A 19,803-nucleotide genomic window follows, 5' to 3' on the forward strand; every position below is an offset into this window, starting at 1 on the left:
GTGACTGAGAGTGGTGTTGAGATGCTGGTCTGGGAGCAGACAGTCTGAACATTGCCAGTTTACCCTTTGACGGTACCAGGGCTCGGGTCGGTGGTCCTGGGATCGGGGACACCAGTGCCATCATTTTGATGGGCCCTCTAGCAGCCTTGATGGTGTCTGCAGTGGAGGGCAATGTATCCTCTTCCACTTGCAGGGGTCCTTATGGCACGGGGCTGGTTTGAGCAGACAGAGGCCCAGTGGTTGTGTCAGACATAGAGGCCTGGTCTGAGTTTTGCTCAGTCGGGCCTGCAGTGTCTGCTTTGGACCCATTGGAAGGTCCTCCCAAGGTTTGCTTTTTATGAGTGACCGGAGAACGGGAGTGGTGCCGAGGAGGGCAAGCCAGGTCCTTCCGCGGCACTGTGGACGGTACTGCTGGGGGAGCATTGTGCACTGAGGCACTTGGGCCTGCATCCTGAGAGGGATGCAGTGCAGACTCCATGAGGAGTTGCTTGAGGCAGATTTCTCTCTCCTTTCTTGTACGAGGCTTAAAGGCTTTACAGATTTTACACCTGTCTGCCTGATGGACCTCGCCCAGACACCTAAGGCAGGAGTCATGGGGATCACCTGTGGGCATGGGCTTGCCACAAGAAGCCCTGGGACGGCATGCCCTGGAGCCCTGCAGGGTGCTCCTTGGAGGGAAGGAACCCCACAACTGCTATGCTACACTTAACACTAAGATAACTACTAATGATTAACTAACAAAGGTAACTATGTACAAAGATAAGAGAAAGCTAGAGAGTAGTGGAGCACTTGATAACGAGACTACTTTTCCAATAATAGTCAAGGGCAGTAAGAAGGAACTGAGGGGGGCCGGCAGGGTCCTATATAGAGCACCATATTGGTGCCACTCCAGGGGGCTCCTCAGCCAGCCTGAGAGGTAGCAGCTAGGGAAAAGTTTTCGACATCCGTGCATGTGGCACATGCACATACCTAACTGGAATTGATATGAGCAAGCACGTGAAGAAGAATAGAATTTATTGTTTTAAAGTTCTCTCTGTGCACACTGAAAATAGATTTTATTGTCCTATCCCATCACAAGCGCTAATTAATCACAATAATACATTCTTCTGGCTGGTTGTTCTGTCTAGGGATATTGGGCATCAATTTATTTTTATTTTTCTGGCCCATTTATAAAATATTCCCAGTACCAAGGTTTCAAGGAACACAGTTGTTTTTTTAAATACATCATCTCATTTTAATGAGGAAATAAAAGAGAGAGAGAAAAAATAAATACCAGTCCCTTCATATAAAGGTTTGGGAAAATGATTGGAGGTTACTGACCACTATATTAATGATTAAGAGTAACAGATGATGACGTCTTACTAGGCATTATGAATAAACCATCAGATGCACAACATTTTCCCTTAGAGAAATAAGAAACTTAGCTGCATCATTCATTCTCTGTTGATGACCTTTTCCCTGAAGGAAGAAATGGCAAGTTCTGATCTCTATTTGAGAAAGCTCTGACCATAACAAAGTGTGGTCTTCACCTCTTCAATCATGAAATCCAGCCTAAACACAAGATCCAGAATGTGCCCACCTACATGTATAAAGGCAGCAGAAGGAAATAGGACCACAATTGATATGGTGGCTATGAAATCCTAAGCCAATCAAGAAGAGCTATTGTTGGTTTTATGGCCTCTACATTTTAACTATGCCAGTCTTCATTCCTCATGTCTGTACCATTGTTGCTGGAACAATTTGTATAGTGGGGGTGCTGAGAGACATTGAATCAAACTGTAAACCCTGTATATGATGGACACCACTTCAAGCCAGGGTATCCGGAAACATCCCCACACCTGTAGTCCCAGCACCTATGGTCCCTACCCTCTGGTCACTTAAACAAAATGAACACATACCAACAAATCAATTTTCGGAGTGGACTACCTCCTGCATATCAGAACAAATGAAAATAACTCTGGTTTTAAAACAACACTGTTGCTAGTAGGGGTTAGATTCCTAGATCAAGGAGAGAAAACACTGTTTTCTGACAATCATGTAGGCTAAACAATACTGGAGATTAGGTTCCTAGGTAATCTAGTGTAGTTTTATAAAACATTTTTCAGAAAAAGCTTTTCCCTTATCAGAGAAACCAAGCTAGAATCCTTGTTTCGGCTGCTCAGAGAATCCATGCTGTAATCCTCCTACCAACCAAGTGTAAACCTGGTTATACCTAGCTTGGTTTCAATCATAGCATACACGTGGCCTTCATGGGCAATATGAGGAGTGTATAATATCCTACTGACTTTTTAATAAATAATGCTTAATACTGATATAGCACTTTGTGTCCATAGATCTCAAAACGTTTTATAAAAATGAAAAATCATCATTATTTTCATGTTACAGATGGGGAAACTGAAGCAATGGTGAAATGAACAAAACAAGTCAATAGCAGAGCTGGGCCTAAAGCTCAGGACTGCCTATCAACCAAATGCTTTCATTTCTTCAGACTATGCTACCTTCCATGTCACATACAGTATGTTCATGACATGGGCCCTTGTAAACTTCTCCCACTTTGCATTCTATAACAGAAACAAGGATTTATGTGTGTCTCTCATTTCTGCCGGCTGTCTCTCATTTGTGTTACTTACTTTTGTTCTGACTCCCTGAGCCTACCACACTGAAACCCCTCAACAATTTTTCATCAATGTTTTGTTGTCCTGTTTTTAATACCCCATGAAGATCTTCATAACTTTATTTTGCATATACACAAGTGTGATGTGATTTAGCTGTCACCAGCATGATCAAAGTTCTGAGTAGTCAGGTTGTGAACAACAAAACACAAGGACTGTAAACAGTATGCTTGGCGTAGTTTATGTGATCTTCCCCGCGTCACCAGTTGTTTGATTTTCTGCTTTCTAGTACCTCTCCTGGAGTTGGACAAAGTTCACAGGGCAAAGGGTACTGCTGAGTGATCTGTATAACAGATTTGTCAGTCATTCTCAGGTCTCATTAAGTCAATCTCATGTGTACTGTGCAGCAACAATTTCACGTAAGTCTGTAAGTGGCCTGATTTTTAGAATAAGTACGTATCTGTGCCTCCAATGAATATGAACCTGTGATGACATTGTCCAGTCCAAGTACACCACTACCTCGATATAACACCACTCTATATAACACGAATTTGCATATAACATGGTAAAGCAGTGCTCCGGGGGAGGGGGGGCGCTGCGCACTCTGCTGGATCAAAGCGAGTTCATTATAACACGGTTTCACCTATAACATGGTAAGATTTTTTGGCTCCCAAGGACGGTGTTGTATCGAGGCAGAGGTGTACTGAGAGTTACATTTGAACAACATGAACATCTCACTGAAACTTGCCAATCTTTCTTCTTTGGTATAACACGTGAAAACAAGCCAGAGCAACTATGACAAAATTGTAATCAGAATTTTATTCATGCTCTCATTGTATGGTAAATACTTCAAATGCAGTTAGCACCTGAGTTTTTAAGGGAGGTGTGTCTGTTTGTATGCAGAGGGTGGGGGTTCCCTGCAGCCAGTATCCTTTAAATGTGGCATTTGTCAATAGAGGAGAAAAGAAAGGTGGGGAGAAAGAAAAGGTCTGCAGTAGACTTGCCCAAAACGGAGCCAATGTTCACAGCTTTGCACACTGAGTTCTGTTTCCATCACTATCAGACGTCACCATTAGATTTGATTTGATCAGAACAGTCCTGCACTGTTGTATCACCTTTCAAACTGATAGCATAAAAAACAAAGAGAGAAGGTTACAGGCAACCACCTTTTGAAATGACTTGTCACTCACTGCTATGTAATCCCTTTTCTCTCTAACCTCACCCAATTTACAGAAACCAAGGCATGGTATCTGAATAAACAAACACAAATCCTTGCAGCAAATAATTAGTAGTATGCTTTTATTATCATTAATAAAATCATAACTATACCCTATACTTTATTGCACCTTTCATAGGGACTCTCAAAACCCTTTACAAACATCAACAAATTTAGCTTCAAGTATCAGAGGGGTAGCCGTGTTAGTCTGGATCTGTAAAAGCAGCAAAGAATCCTGTGGCACCTTATAGACTAACAGAGGTTTTGGAGCATGAGCTTTCATAGGTGAATACCTACTTCGTCAGATGCAACTGACGAAGTAGGTATTCACCTACGAAAGCTCCAAAACCTCTGTTAGTCTATAAGGTGCCACAAATTTAGCTTCAAGAGCCCTGAGGTTGGTAAGTATTATCCCCATTTACCACATAATGAATTAGAGGCACAGAGAAATTTAAGATTTGCTCAAAGTCATACAGCAAGTCAGTGACAGAACTGGGATTAAAATCTAATATCTTTTGGATGCTCTCATCATACGCCACAACAAAAGGTTTACTAAAGATTAAACTAGCTAGGTATTTATGTTGCTCTCATCTCCACGGTACCGGGGTGCCTCCATTAAAACAAGTCTTTACCAAGGTAGTGCAGATCCATCCCAAGCAAAGAACTTTCCTGTTTTCCCCATATCAAGGTTCTCAATAATATTCATTAGACAATTAACTGAATATTCTGGGGTGAACAGTTTGTCCTTGGGAACATTCCTGTGATAAGGCTTTGATAAGTCAGTATTCACAGTTCCTAGATGCAAAGAAACACACACCACCTTAGTTTTCCCTCTTTCAAGTTCAATGCTGAGATTCTTGGTAGCCATGTTCAAAGCTGCTTTAGACATTCTGGAGCTATACCATCCACCTAAGGCTAAAAGAAATATGTCAGGTAAGCAAGTTCTGCAAAGCCACAAGCAGCATTGTGTCACAGTTGTAGCATGTTAATATATTTGGCAGATTTCAGAATAATATGTTAGTGAATATCCCTTTGGTCATTTGCTGGTACATATAGCATTATCCCATAGTTTTTAGCCATGTGGAAGGCTGTATTTCTTTCATGAAAAAGATCTAGCAAAACCAACGGAATCATCATTATCTTGCTTGTCTTTCTAAAAGGTAAGTTCCTTGCTCAACCAGATGTTATGAATTTGATGCAAGAACCACTGCATAACATTCTGTGTCTGTGTTATGCAAAAAGTGAAAATAGATTATCCTAATGGTCCTTCTGGCCTTAAAATCTGAAAAACACAACAAAATAAGTAATTATAGAGAAAAGAACAGTAGACTCTTACTATTTACCCCTTAGTTTCCTTCTAAATTCAGTTACGTAGTATTTTTACATTTACCTCTCCATGTTTATTTGCCCACAGACAGATAGGAAGTCAATGGCAGAACTGAGGCAAGTTTTCAGGACGTTCATTCTCCCAGTTCTGTACTCAATCTACTAGTTACACTGAATTCAAAGTTCACGTTTACCTATTCAATGCTAGCAGTAGCCATCTGATTAAAAAAAAAATTTATAGTGTCTATTTTAGAATTACTTGTGTTGGATAATTAATTCCCTGAGAGTATGAGTCACCTAGCCAGAAATGAGTTACACTCTCTAATTTTATACTAATATTATACATAAAAGAAAAGGTTTTTTTCCTTCTTCACTTTTCCTTCTTACTTTAGCACAGGGGAAGGCAAACTTTTTGGCCTGAGGGCCACATCAGGTTTCATAAATTGTATGGAGGGCCGGTTAGGGGAGGGGCTCCTGGACTGGACCCCACCTCCTATCTGCCCCCCTGGACTCCTGCCCCATCCAACTCCACCCCATTCCCTGATGGCCCACCAAGGACTTCCACCCCATTCAACTACCCCTTCCCCCTGTTCCCTGACTGCTCTCTGAGACCCCATCCAACCGCCTCCCCCCCCACCAGCTGCCCCCTGGGACCCCTGCCCCCATGGTAGCCCTTGGTCCCTCCCCTGCTGTTCCCTCTCCCCCGCAGCCTAAGCTCGCTCGCTCCGCTGCTGGCGCAATGCTCTGGGCGGTGGGCCTGTGAGCTCCTGGGGCAGCACATCTGCGGAGCCCTGCCTGACCCAGTGCTCTGAGTTGTCTAGTGATGGTGGCAGCACAGCTGGGCAGCGCGGCTGCAGCGCTGCCAGCCATCGGTGCTCCAGGCAGCACAGTAAGGGGACGGGGAGGTTGGATAGAGGGCAGAGGAGTTTGGGGTGCCCCCATTCAACTTCCCATTTCCTCCTCCGACCGCCCCAACCCCTATCCACACCCTGCCCCCTGATCATCACCCCAAACTCCTCTGCCCTCTATCCAACCTCCCCGTCCCCTTACTGTGCTGCCTGGAGCACCGATGGCTGGCAGCGCTGCAGCCGCACTGCCCAGCTGTGCTGCCACCATCACTAGACAACTCAGAGCACTGGGTCAGGCAGGGCTCTGCAGATGTGCTGCCCCAGGAGCTCACAGGCCCACCGCCCAGAGCATTGCGCCGGCAGCGGAGCGAGCGAGCTTAGGCTGCGGGGGAGAGGGAACAGCAGGGGAGGGACCAAGGGCTACCCTCCCGGGCCATCAGGATGGTCCCGCGGGGCAGATGTGGCTTGCAGGCTGTAGTTTGACCACCCCTGCTTTAGCACGTAATTAATCCTTTTTATAAAATCTCAGAAATGCAGCTTTATGTAAAGGATTTTTTAAATTTACTGTTAGAATAATTCTCAACTTTTTATAAAGCTGTTTATTCAGAAAAATCCACAGTGTTTTACAAATGATATATAAAAGGTGTATAAAGAAATGACTTCCGCACTCCCTAAATTCACACACATATGAGGTGAAACATGCAATGTATAAGTTAGTGCATAGCAGTACTATACAACAAAATACAACTGGAAGTGAAAGATATATCTAATTTAAACAGCAGGAGGAAGTTTAGAGAAACAAAAAGGAATAACTCAAAATGGAATTTTGCCAAGACACCAGCATTAACATCCTATTCTTGAAAAAAGGGCCTTAGAATCTTCAGTTACCATAAGTGGTCAGGTTCTTTGGTGCTTTATAACACACTATCATTTTGTATCATGCCTTTCATAATTTCATTCTATAATAGCTGCAAGCAAAGTCTGAACAAAGACTCCTGATATGTTTCAGAACCGCTGTTTCATTGGGAAAACTGACTGCAACTTGTAACAGAGTGGGCTATGACAGGATCAAATTATGAACTCTATGTTCTACTGTGTGGAAACGGTACCTATGTGACAGCATAAATCTGAACTTGCCCAGGGGACAGCCTCTTATTAGGCTGCAATCCAGACAGTTGCCCTGCCTGGGCAAGGTGTTTTGCACCTCACTGCAGGGCTATCACCAAGAAGCCATCAAGACTGCAATCTGGGGCCACTGACTTTGATTGTCTCTCAACTTCTGGCCCTACCTCCACAGAACAATGTTTTTTCTACACAGGGGTTCACAATGTGGGAGGATGAACAACTATGGCTGGTGGATCTGGTGTTTCTCAGTCACATCACAAAGACAGAGACCCTATTTAAAAGGGAGGTTCTGTTCTGTGCAGGGGGCTGACCATTGTCAACCGTAAGAAAGACGTGCAGGAGAGATACTGACCAGCTTGAAATGCTGATGAACCACTGACTCTCAGAAGGGGTGAGCTAAAACTAGGGGCATCTGAGGACTTTTGTTATTTTCAAAAGATCTGTAACTGTGACCCAAGAACCTTTTAATGCCAACTGGCCAGGGCATGTACAGGGTTTATAGAAATCTCATGAGTCTTGTGTATACGTTCTAGTTCACTAAAGAATGCCACGTGATCTCGAATAAAAGCCATTGTCACAGTGGTCATTAGTATAATTGTAAAATGTATGTACAGATACTATGTAAGGAGTTTTTTATATATATATATATAAATATACACACACACACACAGAAACACAATGTTTTTAAAGTCTGTATCAAGGTAGTGTCACCAGCAAAGGTGAAAAACAGGTTTGCCTCCAGACAAGATGTAAATTAAGCATTGTAAGCTAATACAATGGATGCCTATTTACATAGGAAGTCAAATGTTAACAAGGAGATGTGAAGTCAACACAGAAAGAGCATACTGGGAAAAAAAAACAAGTCACGGGTTCTTTCCAGTCTAAGAGTACAGACAATGAACTTTGGGGGGAATTTCTGGAAGAGAAAGAAGACACGTTGGGATTCTGCGCCTAGGAAGTAAACAGACAGCACATTTATATTCACGAAAATGGTGTCTGAGCCAACCTTGGTTGAAAATGCTGAAGAGAAACTTTCCATAAAACTTCATTAGATAGGAATTAACCTGTTACATTTAGTCTCTAGAAAGCAAGTTATGATTTTGTTTTATATGTAACCATTTCTTTCCAATATCCTTGCTCATTATTGCCTGAATCTTGGATTCCTGATAGTAAACTTATTCTTGTTTTCACTACAGAATCATAGAACTGTAAGGGACCTCAAGAGGTCTTCTAGTCCAGTCTCTTGCACTCAAGGCAGACTAAGTATTATCTAGACCATCCCTGAAGGGTGTTCCTCCAAACTGCTCTTAAAAATCCCCAATGATGGAGATTCCATTTATTTATTCCCATGCTTAACCACTCTGACAGTTAGAAATTTTTTCCTAATGTCCAATCTAAACCTCCCTTGCTGCAATTTAAACCCATTGCTTCTTGTCCTATCCTTCAAGGTTAAGAAGAACAATTTTTCTCCCTCCTCCTTGTAACCAACTTTTATGTACTTAAAAACTATTATCCAGTCCCCTCTCAGTCTTCTCTTCTCCAGACTATAAATATATCTAAGTGCTGTGGCGTTAAGCAAAGTGCTGATCCTGAGCTGACTCTTACAAGCTAGTGTGTCTACCATTGTTCCCTTGGGAACAGCCTGCTTGATAGTTCTAGGGGTGTTCAGTGGATAAGGAGCTGACAATATAGGGAATGTTCTGAGAGGGTTCAGGAGTTGGTGTGGGCCATTCACTAACCTGCACAGAGGGAGTGAGAGCCTGAACAGGCCCTGAAGGAAGTGCTTGGTGTGTTGCCAGAGGCTGGTAGATTCAGGGAACTGATTCACAGCAGGCACCAAGAAGGTTGCCTCATGCATAAGGGCAAGTGGTGGTGAGGTGTCTCACAACCCTGGGTACCCCAGGGGAGTGTCATAGTAACTCTTGAGTCTATTAAGAGTAAAATTACTATGATTAAGAAATTCCATTGCTAAGCCAGTGTTTTCCTGCCACATTGTCACTGAAGGGTTTAAACTCAAAGCCCAGATAGCCCAGAGCCTAAGTGAAAGCATGTGTAAGTGAGCGGAAGGTCCAGGAGACCTGAGACACTGGTTTCAACATTTGGGGAAACTGGACTGCAGCACCTACACATCCCAAACAAGGGCATCAGAGAAGAGTTGCAGGCCTGGGAATGTGACCTAGTCTCAGAACTAGAAACATTAACTAGACTCTGCCCAGACCCTATTGACTCAGAAGCACATGGGACCCAGTGATTGGATCCACTCACAACAGACTGACCATAAAGTGGGGCAGAGGGCCAGTTTGTAACAATCCTGTTCCTATAATTCTGCCTTCTTATTCATAACTTGAAGTGTATTAGGCTTACCAGCCCCAAACCTTACCCTTTTCAAGGCACGGAAGCATCCGATGTTATGGTTACTGCTTACTAGACCAACAGTAAAGCCATCCAAATTGACAATAGTCAAAATATTCATTGAGTTCATTTTCCAATTTATTTTGAGATTTGTTCCTGTTAAGCTTCTACTGATATGATAAGAATCACGAGTTGGATTAAAGTGTGAATGTAATAAACTGATGCAATTGAGCCCCTTTCTTTCCAGCTCACTTTTTATTGGCTCAGGCTCTCTCTTTCACATTTTGAAAAAAAATTGCTGGGGCTGTTCTGAAGACTCCTATTCCGGATAGTTGAGAACACACAAAGGCATTTACATTGTATATTTTATGCAAACCTGCAAAAGAAGAAACAGTCAGTACTCTCCCATGTGGAAAGAAACCATCCCAAAGAATCAAATCCTCCATTACCTGCACAGTCAAATCCCTTATTTAAAGTATTGTGTTGCAGAGAAAGCAGGATCATCAATGACTATCTGGAGAAATTATAAACATGCCTGTTTAATAGAGTTTTACGTCTCTTGTCCAGGTAAATTGTAAATATACTCACCAATCATTTATGATTAAAACAAAGCGCTTCATCAAAGTCACACGAGCCTCTCTAAAAGGTATTTGTAAATGTAGAAGTCAGAACTCAGAGTTTAAATAAAACTTCTTAAGCTGTTCTACATGTTAGGACTATCAGTCTTGACATTTTCCTTTCAAATTCAATTATTTCTGTTAATATTCATACAACCATATAAATGTTTACGGCACTTTACTGAACACATGAGACGCAGGGTGAAATACATGTTTTGCCATTGGCTTTGACGGTGCCAGTATTTCACCCACAGTCCATACCCTGGAACTTACAGACTAAGGGTATATTTATACAGCAGCAGCCAGGTATGATTCCCAGCTTGAACAGACGTACACATGCTGGCTCTGCTGGAGCTAGCTAGTAGCACTAAAAATAGCAGTGTGTCTGCAGCAGCACAAGCAGCAGCTTGGGCTAGCTGCCCAAATACATACTCAGGGAGCTGGTCAGGATTGTACTCAGGCAGCTAGCCTGAACCCCTTTGGCCACACTGCTATTTTTGGTGCTCTAGCTCAAGCAGAGTTACCAGCCAGGAGCAGAATCCAGCCAACCAGCTCTCCAGGGGAGCAGGAGTTTTCTTGTCAATTTAACAGTTCCTGCCATGAAATTGACAAGACAGCCGATGTAGTGTAGACACTGCCTCCCCCTAACTATGCTGAAATAGGCCCTACGCCTCTCATGGAGGTGGAGTTATGATGTCAGGGAACCCCTACACTAGCGGAGTTACAGCACCAGCAGTTACAGTGCTGCTTAGAGGGCATTGAAGGGAATCCACTGTTGTGTGTTCATACTGTCAGCTGCCTGCACAATAGCATGTTCACACTTGCAGCAGTATTCAAAGCGGTGCACTCTGGGCAGCTATCCCACAGAGCAGCTCTTCCTCTTCTGCCATTGAGTTGTGGGACGGTGGAGGGGGTCACAGGGCATCGTGGGTCCCGTCCCAATGCCCCATGATGCATTGCTTCACATCCCAGCAATCCTTGTGCTTCCGTCTGCATTTGGTGTCATCTTTCAACGGTTTATGTACTGCACACTGTGCCTCTTCAGTCTGCAGGAATGGATCCCTACTGTTGACCAATATGTTGCTTATCACGAATGGCAGTGGAGTTATTCCTTAAACTACAATGGCAAGAGGAGTGCGACATTGATATCGCCATGCATAGTAGCTTCAACATGAGATTGCTTGTGGCATTCACGAAGGTGCTGACCACAGTGGAATGCTGCTTTTGGGTTCAGGAAACAAGCACTGAGTGGTGGGATCACGTCGTGATGGGATCCCATCGTGATGCAAGCCTGGGATGACAAGCAGTGGCTGCAGAACTTTTGGATGAGGAAAGCCACATTCATGGGCTCTGCAGCACAAAGACACAAGAATGAGAGCTGCCCTGTTGTTTGAAAACTGTGTGGCAATTGCACTGTGGATGCTGGCTACTCCAGACTGCTACCGATTGATCGCTAACCAGTTCAGAGTGGGAAATTCAACCGTTGGACTTGTGTTGATTGAAGTGTGCAGGGCCATTAATCGCATCCTGTGCAGAAAGACCATGACTCTGGGCAACGTGAGTGACATTGTGGATGGCTTTGCACAAATGGACTTCCCTAACTGTGGAGGGGTGATAGATGGCACACATATTCCAATTCTGGCACCAGACCATCTAGCCTCCGAGTACATTAATTGGAAAGGGTATTTCTCAATGGTTCTCCAGGCACTTGTGGATCACTGTGGACGTTTCATGGATATTAACACAGGCTGGTCCAGAAAGGTGCATGACACATGCATCTTTTGGAACACTGGCCTGTTCAGGAAGCTGCAAGCAGGGACTTTCTTCCCAGACCAGAAGATCACTGTAGGAGAAGTCGAAATGCCCATTATGATCCTGGGAGACCCAGCCTACCCCTTAATGCTATGGCTTATGAAGCCATACATGTGGAACCTTGAAAGTAGCAAGGAGAGGTTCAACAACAGGCACAGATTTAAAACTCAGCCACTATTCACACACCTGTCACTAACTGGCTGACCCCAGGCCATAAGACCCCAAAATGGTGAGTAATTGCAGGGACAGGGGAGATCAGTGTTCCAGGACTGTACTGTACAATGGCCACATGGCTCTCAGGGGAGAGCCAGCGTTGTAGCAGGGGCCTGACAATCATTCCTGTCCCCACATTTTCCACAGGCTCTGTTCGTTATGGAAGATATCTCGCCATTGAGGGTAAGCAGGGAATCAAGGGAGGGTCTTCTCCAAGACTGCGACTTCACCCTGGCCCTTATGTGGCTCACCTATGTGCAGCAATGCCACCCAGTGATGGCAGAGTGGCACAGGAAAGTTACCCTTAATGGGGCAAGAAACAAAGCAGCTCTGCCAAAGAACCTGCGGCAGTGGATTGCCGAGTATCTCCATGAGAGTTTCCTGGAGACCTCTGAGGCAGATTCCCATGAAGTGAGGGAGTCAATCAATGCCCTGTTCCGCCACTCAGACATTCGGTGGTACGCATATCATATGGTACGCATATCATATAGACCCATGCCTGCTTTCTACAAGCCTCTTGCCTCCAAAAACTTGCTTTATCAATTCCCAAAATCAATCCACTTACCAGGAGCCTCCTCTCCTGTTTGCACTTCACCAAGCTCCAACAGCTGTGACTGGCTAGCCTACTCCGGGGTAGATAAGAGCTCCAAGCTGCATGCATTTCTAACCTCCAAGTCATCCTCTGCCTCTGGGGGTCCCCCTCCCCCTCCTCATCCAAGATTTCCTCCTCCTGGCTCGGTCCATTCTCGACTGGCACGTGAGCCACCGAAGTATCCACAGCAACCTTTGCAGTGGAGGTGGGGTTGCCACCGAGTATCGCGTCCAGCTTTTTGTAGAACCGGCAGCTCATGGGCGCAGCACCGGAGTGGCAGTTAGCCTCCCACGCCTTGTGGTAGGTGTTCCACAGCTCCGTTACTGTGACCCTGCACTGCAATGTGTCCTGGTCATGGCCCCTTTCTGTCATGCATCGTGAAATCTGTCCATAGGTATCATAATTCCTACGACTGGAGCACAGCTGGGACTGGACGGACTCCTCTCCCCAAAAACTGATGAGGTCCAGTAGCTCTGCATTGTTTTAAGTGGGGGATCTCCTGGTGCATGGAGCAGGCATGGTCATCTGGAAAGATGCGCTGAGACCACTGCACGCATCACCACGCCAACAGGAAAGGGACTTTCAAAATTCCCAAGGAATTTACAGGTGGGAATGACGGTTGGTCACATGAGGGCAAGGCAGTAGAGTTCAAACCAATGACTAGTGAGGCAAGAAAAGGCATTGTGGGACACACTCCCGAGGCCAATCACAGCGCTGTAATCAACCTGGGTATCTACACTGGCACTGTAGCGCTGTAACCCCAGCGCAGAAAACTGTACACCTCTCGTAGGGGTAGTTTTTTTACAGCGCTGCAACTGCACAGTTTCTGCGCACCAAGAGGCTTGGCAGTATGTACACCTCAGGAGTTACAGCACAGAAAGCTGCTTTACTGCACAGAAACTTGCCAGTGTAGACAAGGCCTCAGCGTAGTAGGGCACTTACATCCGTGGGAGGAAGGCTGAAGTGTAGACATTGACATAATTAGGTCAACATAAGCTGCTTTATGTTGACCTACCTGTGTAGTGTATACCAGCCCTGAGGCCTTTTACTCTTGTAACAAGTGTTATTTGATCTTTTATGGCTGAAGCCTGAGTTTCACATCTCACACAAAAAGCATCGTGTGAAATCCTGGCTCTGTTGAAATCACTGGCAAAATTCTCATTGACTTTAATTGAGCCATGATTTCACTCCTCATCTTCAGCATCAGAATAACCCCTTGCATCATGCTTGGGACATCAGCTCAATATTGAGTCAAAGGGGAAAATGCCACACAATGAACCCATACCAATATCAATTCCTGAAGTTTGTGAGTTCTCACTCTAGGTATCCAATTCAATGACTGGCCCAGCCCAACACTGCTTAATTTATGAGATTTGACAAAATCACATCCCCAAACGGTATAGCTAAAAGTCACAACAGACCCAGAAATTGCATTTAATATCTCTAAAGTTTATATTAAAGAGACTTACCTATCCAAACACTGATCTTACAAATTATGAGGGATAAAATGAAACCCTCTACTTAAATTATAAGAAATGTTTACAAAAACTTTTTGGAATGGATTTTTAAAATACTCCTTCAATATTCATAGTGCACATATTGTCTTGAATGTTTGATAAATAAATATGTCATTCACCACATGCACCTGAAAAAACAGGAATATACAAAATTTAAAATTAAAAAAATTGCTGCAGCATACACCATCATCATTACTTTTAGCAGCGAGATAATTCAATATATATTCGTTAGCCAACATATCAGTACAATTTAAGCAGAGTTATTCTTTTTACTGCACAAACCATTTTTGCAGGAAAAATTAAATTAAGATGCAGTAATGCTTAGAAAATTATAATGATCTTCTACATTGTTATTAGCTACACGGGCCCACACCAGCTGGATGTTATAAAACATTACTATATCAATCATTTATCTTCTTATATGAAAAATAATTAAGTTACTGCATAACATTCATGTCAAACAGTACTTACAATTGTCTCCTATGGAGCCTACTTTAGCTGTCAGGTTCACCAGTATGGTCCTATGCCGTTTGGCCTGGTCAGCAAACTGATGTCCAAACGCTCCAGATCCTTTCCGCAACAGAGGGGCAAAATATTTAGCCATCACTAGGAGCCCTATGGTATTTGTTGCCAATGTTATGGGAAGACCCTAGAACATAGAAAAAAAAAAGAAGAAGAAGAAGAAGTAGAGACTGCAAAGGTAAATAGCCTACAGCCAGCAAATGCCAGTCTTAAAGTTTCGTTTTGTGCTAAAAAAAATAAAAAATCATCTCATCATCTCTCATCATCTCAGTGTGATATCATTATCCCTAACAAACTGGGTCCTGACTTGGCCCATCTGAAACGCTGGCCATGGTATACTGTAATGTAAGGGGTGACCCTTCCAGAAGTGTTGACAAATCCATATTAGTATGGTTTATATAGCGGTGATGCTCAAAAATCCAGTGAGGATCAGAGTCCCATTATGCATCAGAAGGTATTATCTGTCCTGAGGAGCATTCTTTTTTAAAAAGACAAAAGATAAAAGGTGGGAGAAACCATGCAAGCAAAGTCATGTGCACATGCCTTATTAATTCCATTTCTTCTTCTTTGTCAAATAAATTATTACTGGTAATTCATTATTGTTTAGTTAGAGTCAATATGGAGCTTTGCTGCTTTGTAGCATTTTTTAACATGCCCTTATTGAAGAGTCTGTTGGGCTAGTTAAATTAAAATGATTTAACCTAAAACATGATGTAGCATATATTTTTTTTCTTTTTATTGTCCACTGACACTGAAAACAAAGAATTAAACTACTTAAGCTCTTTCTGATTTTGCTGATATTGTTTGAACTTTGAAACATTGGTCACTGGGTATCTGCAAATAAACAACTGGTACTAAAACATGTTGTTTAGTCACAGGAACATACAGGTTTAAACGAGATCGTAGCTCAAATTATCTATTCAGGTCATCAGAATTTCAAACTATAATTACAGTCAATTTATGTATACTTTGGAGTTAAATGATTAACTAGGAATACTAGAGTGAAGGTCACGAAGGCCATTCCATTCTAAGGCTCCAATACTGCAAAGATTTATGCATGTGCTTAACTTTAAGCATGTGAGGACTCCATTGAGTTCTTTACAGCATCAAGGCTAATACATTTCTTTTTCTTTTCTAAGAATTTTCTAAAAAATCTCAAACTTAAGTCTCAGCCCAGGAAACCAACAAGACGAATTAAATTAAGAAAAGAAACAAGAGTTACTTAACACACAACACAAGATGAAGGGATGGAACAGGCAACTTCTGTAACTAAGGTTATGTCTACACTAAAGCTTTTGTCCGTAAAACTTTCTGTTGATCAGGTGTGTGAAAAAACATACTCCTGACTGACATAGTTTCACCGACAAAAGCACAAATGTGGACAGAGCTATGTTGGTGGGAGACTCTCTCCCGCCAATTTAGTTACCAACACTCGTTGGGGGTGGTTTCGTTATGCCAACAGGAGAACTCTCTCCCGCTGGCATAGAGTGGCTACACGGGAGAGTTTACAGCAGCACAGCAACTGCCGTACAACTGTGCCACTCTAAGGTCTGTAGTGTAGTCTCAGCCTACAGAAAAACAGGGAAAAAGGAATAGCCCACTTAGCAGACAGTTATGCTTAGTGAACTCATTTCATGTTCAGAAAGAGAAAAAACGAACACATAAACCTCCAAACCATTATATTGTTATTACACAAGGTTAGGGAGCCAAGGAAGACACGGTGGGATTCTCAAAAGCACCCATTGAAAACCCGTCCTTAATTAGAAATGCTGACTAGCTGCAGGGATGCATAGCCAAACCTGAGTTGCACTGCACTGTGACCCCTGAGGCCAGGTTGCAACATACTGAAAGGGACCCAGGCCCAGACCTACGTGACTGGAGCTGAGCCCCATTGCAGGGTCAGGTGAGTGCAGTGTGGGCTTCCCCTCCAATTCTTCTCCCTGCAGCCCCCCTTCAGTGGTAATTTCTTTGGAAGAGTGGAGGCCCTCAATGTCAGGTTTTGCCCCAGGCTCCCTAAGTGCAGTGGAGCCCTGGCTAGTTGGTCTACTGTGAAACCAGTGGAAAATAATTTTACTTCCACTGCCATTTTTGTGGAACATGATGTAAGGATGTATGTTTGGGGAGATGAGAGAAGGGATTGCTTTTTGTTATTTCATAGCTCTCTGAAAAGTGTTCTATTGCCATTTTTCCTTTTTTTACCTTCACTAAAGTCTGTTAAGTTATTTTTGAGCTGTGCTAACTGGCCAAAATACATTTTATTCAACATATTTTTCAAACATTCTTTGCAGTTGCATAATGCAAACATAATTACTCCTCAATGTGCTATATGTTTAGACCATGCTAGTTTTGAAAGAAAGTTCCGAAGGCCCGAAAATTACATCTTGAACATACATGGTACATTTTCATAACTGACATATACCTGCACAGTTCCAGATGGGCACACTCCATCTATCTGGAAGCATGCATGCTGAAGAACAGGTGTCCAAACAGGTCCTCTAAATTTGGGCACCTTGCATGTCCCTTTTTTCTTTTCTCATTGGTTGTTATTTTTAATTACATAAACACCATTCAGTTCAAATTTCATGCATCCTGGAGCTTTGCACTCTAGAGTGCACTGTGCATTGATGAGCATGCAACAACGGGAATGGCCGGCTGGAGAAAAAGCCCACTAGACCTGCTTCTGTTGCCATTAAAACTCCTTTCTCCTGGCATTAGATGAGGCCCAGCAGGTGGCATATCTTTTCTTCTCAGGCCGCTAGTCACCTATTTAAAAAACGGACATGCTTTTAAAGCCATTGTGCACTTTCAGGTGTCTAGTGATATATTTACTGAAATACATCAGCTGCAACCAGATGTCCTCAAGCAATGGCTTCACAGTTGCCAAGCCACCTTCAATAAAAAAAATCACCCTCTCCTTCAGATCTCTTTCCATTAACAAGGACACACACACACCCTACTCTCCACAATATGTCAATGTAGCCTGCTGAGATTAATTGGCAAAGACTTAAACCGACACACAATTTGGACAAGAACCCTGAGCAGCTGAGCACGGAGGGAATGCCCTTGCTCAGAGAGTATCAGAGGGATAGCCGTGTTAGTCTGGATCTGTAAAAGCAGCAAAGAATCCTGTAGCACCTTATAGACTAACAGCCGTTTTGGAGCATGAGCTTTCGTGAGTGAATACCCACCTCATCAGATGCATGTAGTGGAAATTTCCAGGGGCAGGTATATATATGCAAGCAAGCTAGAGATAATGAGGTTAGTTCAATCAGGGAGGATGAGGCCCTGTTCTAGCAGTTGAGGTGCGAAAGCCAAGGGAGGAGAAACTGGTTTTGTAGCTGGCAAGCCATTCACAGTCTTTGTTTAATCCTGAGCTGATGGTGTCAAATTTGCAGGTGAACTGAAGCTCAGCAGTTTCTCTTTGAAGTCTGGTCCTGAAGTTTTTTTGCTGCAGGATGGCCACCTTAAGATCTGCTATAGTGTGGCCAGGGAGGTTGAAGTGCTCTCCTACAGGTTTTTGTATATTGCCATTCCTAATATCTGATTTGTGTCCATTTATCCTTTTCTATAGAGACTGTCCAGTTTGTCCGATGTACATAGCAGAAGGGCATTGCTGACATATGATGGCGTATATTAAATTGGTGGACGTGCAGGTGAATGAACCGGTGATGGTGTGGCTGATCTGGTTAGGTCCTGTGATGGTGCTGCTGGTGTAGATATGTGGGCAGAGTTGGCATCAGAGAGCTATTGGAAGAATGAGGGGTCTTCCAGTTAATCCCATAGAAGTGAAATACAGCAAGTCTGCACTAACTACGCTTTTTTTGACCTCATTGATGTTTCCACTGCGGGAAACTCTGGCCCACCTCTGCTGAGATCTCCTGCAGGCTCGTCTCTCCTCTGGCGCTGGGGTGCAACATTGCCCCAGAGTTGATGAGTAGGTCCAGCCGGCCATGCTCCTTCACCACGGCTTCCGCTGCCTCTCGGATCTCTGCCTCCCAAGAGGCATCCAGCCGCAGCACAGTGAGCTTCTGGGGATACAGCCTTTGCAGTGCTTGTAAGGCGCTGGCTGCTTCGGGGATCCTGCAGGTAGCAATCACTCTTGCCTCTTTGCATGCAGATAAAATGTGTTTGCAGAAGTGCACGCTGAGTCCCCTGTTGGCTCTCTGCACCAGGACCACCCCTCCTGCCATCGCCCCTCCAGCTACACCTAATCCTCCCCGCAAGGCAGCCCCCAGCCTGATACCGTATGCTGCCCACTAAACCTGCAGGGTTATGCCCTCCGCCCAGGCAGCCCCAAAAAACCAGGAGCCCCCTACTGCTCCCTAACTGATAAGTGCTAGTGACATGCTGCATTCACCACAGAGGTGCATGGCTGGAGAGGGATCCTTCCTGGCAGAACAGACCCAGTTCGCTTGCACCTTTGCATGGGCCAGGGACGCTGCTGCAGCTCTCAATAGGCACAGGAAATGCATGTTCGCAACACTGCCGGATTTCTGTCGCACTGTATAGCATCACATGCCTTCAGCCTCTGCTCTTAGCTGCAGGGGAGGTGTGTGAAGACAACTGGGATTCGTAGTGCCCTGTCTCGTTTCCGTGTTGGCAGCTCATAGGGTTCGGACTCCATTTCCCGGGACTGCCTGGGCTAGGAAAGAGGTTATGAATACAGCAGCATAGGAAAAAACTTGCTTTCCTGCCCAAAGGACCCTGGGAAATGAAGTCCCAGTCCAATTAGCTCCCACAATAAAGTCGGCACCGGGAACTAACTACATCTTCAGTATTCTATTTAGTAAGGCTGGCTGTGTTAGCCCTCCACGCTTATCAGTGCTGTCAAAGTGTAAAAAATTGAGGACAGACCTATCATGTGATTGTAGATCATGCAGCTATTGTTCCCTCTCCCCGCACACAGGGGGCAGTCCAGCTGAGCTTCTCCATGCCCGAGAATAAGAGGGAGTTAGAGAAGCATAAGGGGATGAAAAGAGAGATGTTAGCCATAGTGATTTCTATTTTATTGTGAGAGTCACAATATATTTGGTGTTTTTCTTAAAAAGCAT

General features: G+C 44.0%; 1 protein-coding gene across 2 annotated transcripts; it reads right to left on the reverse strand.

The window, feature by feature from the left end:
* Window positions 1-365: 365 nt before the first annotated feature.
* On the reverse strand, window positions 366-19,331 carry LOC127054087 (C-factor-like). Of its 2 annotated transcripts, XM_050959787.1 has the most exons (3): window positions 18,616-19,331; window positions 14,702-14,879; window positions 366-4,743 (listed from the first exon to the last, which is right to left on the reverse strand). In XM_050959787.1, the coding sequence occupies exons 1-3, from the start codon at window positions 18,940-18,942 to the stop codon at window positions 4,457-4,459; spliced, it is 792 nt and encodes a 263-aa protein (XP_050815744.1). In that variant the 5' UTR covers window positions 18,943-19,331; the 3' UTR covers window positions 366-4,456. The 2 variants fall into 2 exon arrangements, 1 of the variants encoding a protein (XP_050815744.1); XR_007775160.1 differs by lacking the exon at window positions 366-4,743 and having other exon boundaries at window positions 14,795-14,879; window positions 17,941-18,698.
* Window positions 19,332-19,803: the final 472 nt, after the last annotated feature.

Source organism: Gopherus flavomarginatus, chromosome 6, assembly GCF_025201925.1.
Source record: "Gopherus flavomarginatus isolate rGopFla2 chromosome 6, rGopFla2.mat.asm, whole genome shotgun sequence".
Taxonomy (NCBI): Eukaryota; Metazoa; Chordata; order Testudines; family Testudinidae; genus Gopherus; species Gopherus flavomarginatus.

Coding starts and splice junctions, on each gene's coding strand:
- LOC127054087 (XM_050959787.1), bottom strand. CDS start 18,942: ATGGCAGGAGGGGTGGTCCTGGTGCAGAGAGCCAACAGGGGACTCAGC. Junction 14,880..18,615: donor TGCAGGAGATCTCAGCAGAG/GTGGGCCAGAGT, acceptor TCTATGTTCTAG/GGTCTTCCCATAACATTGGC. Junction 4,744..14,701: donor AGGCTCCATAGGAGACAATT/GTAAGTACTGTT, acceptor TATTTCTTTTAG/CCTTAGGTGGATGGTATAGC.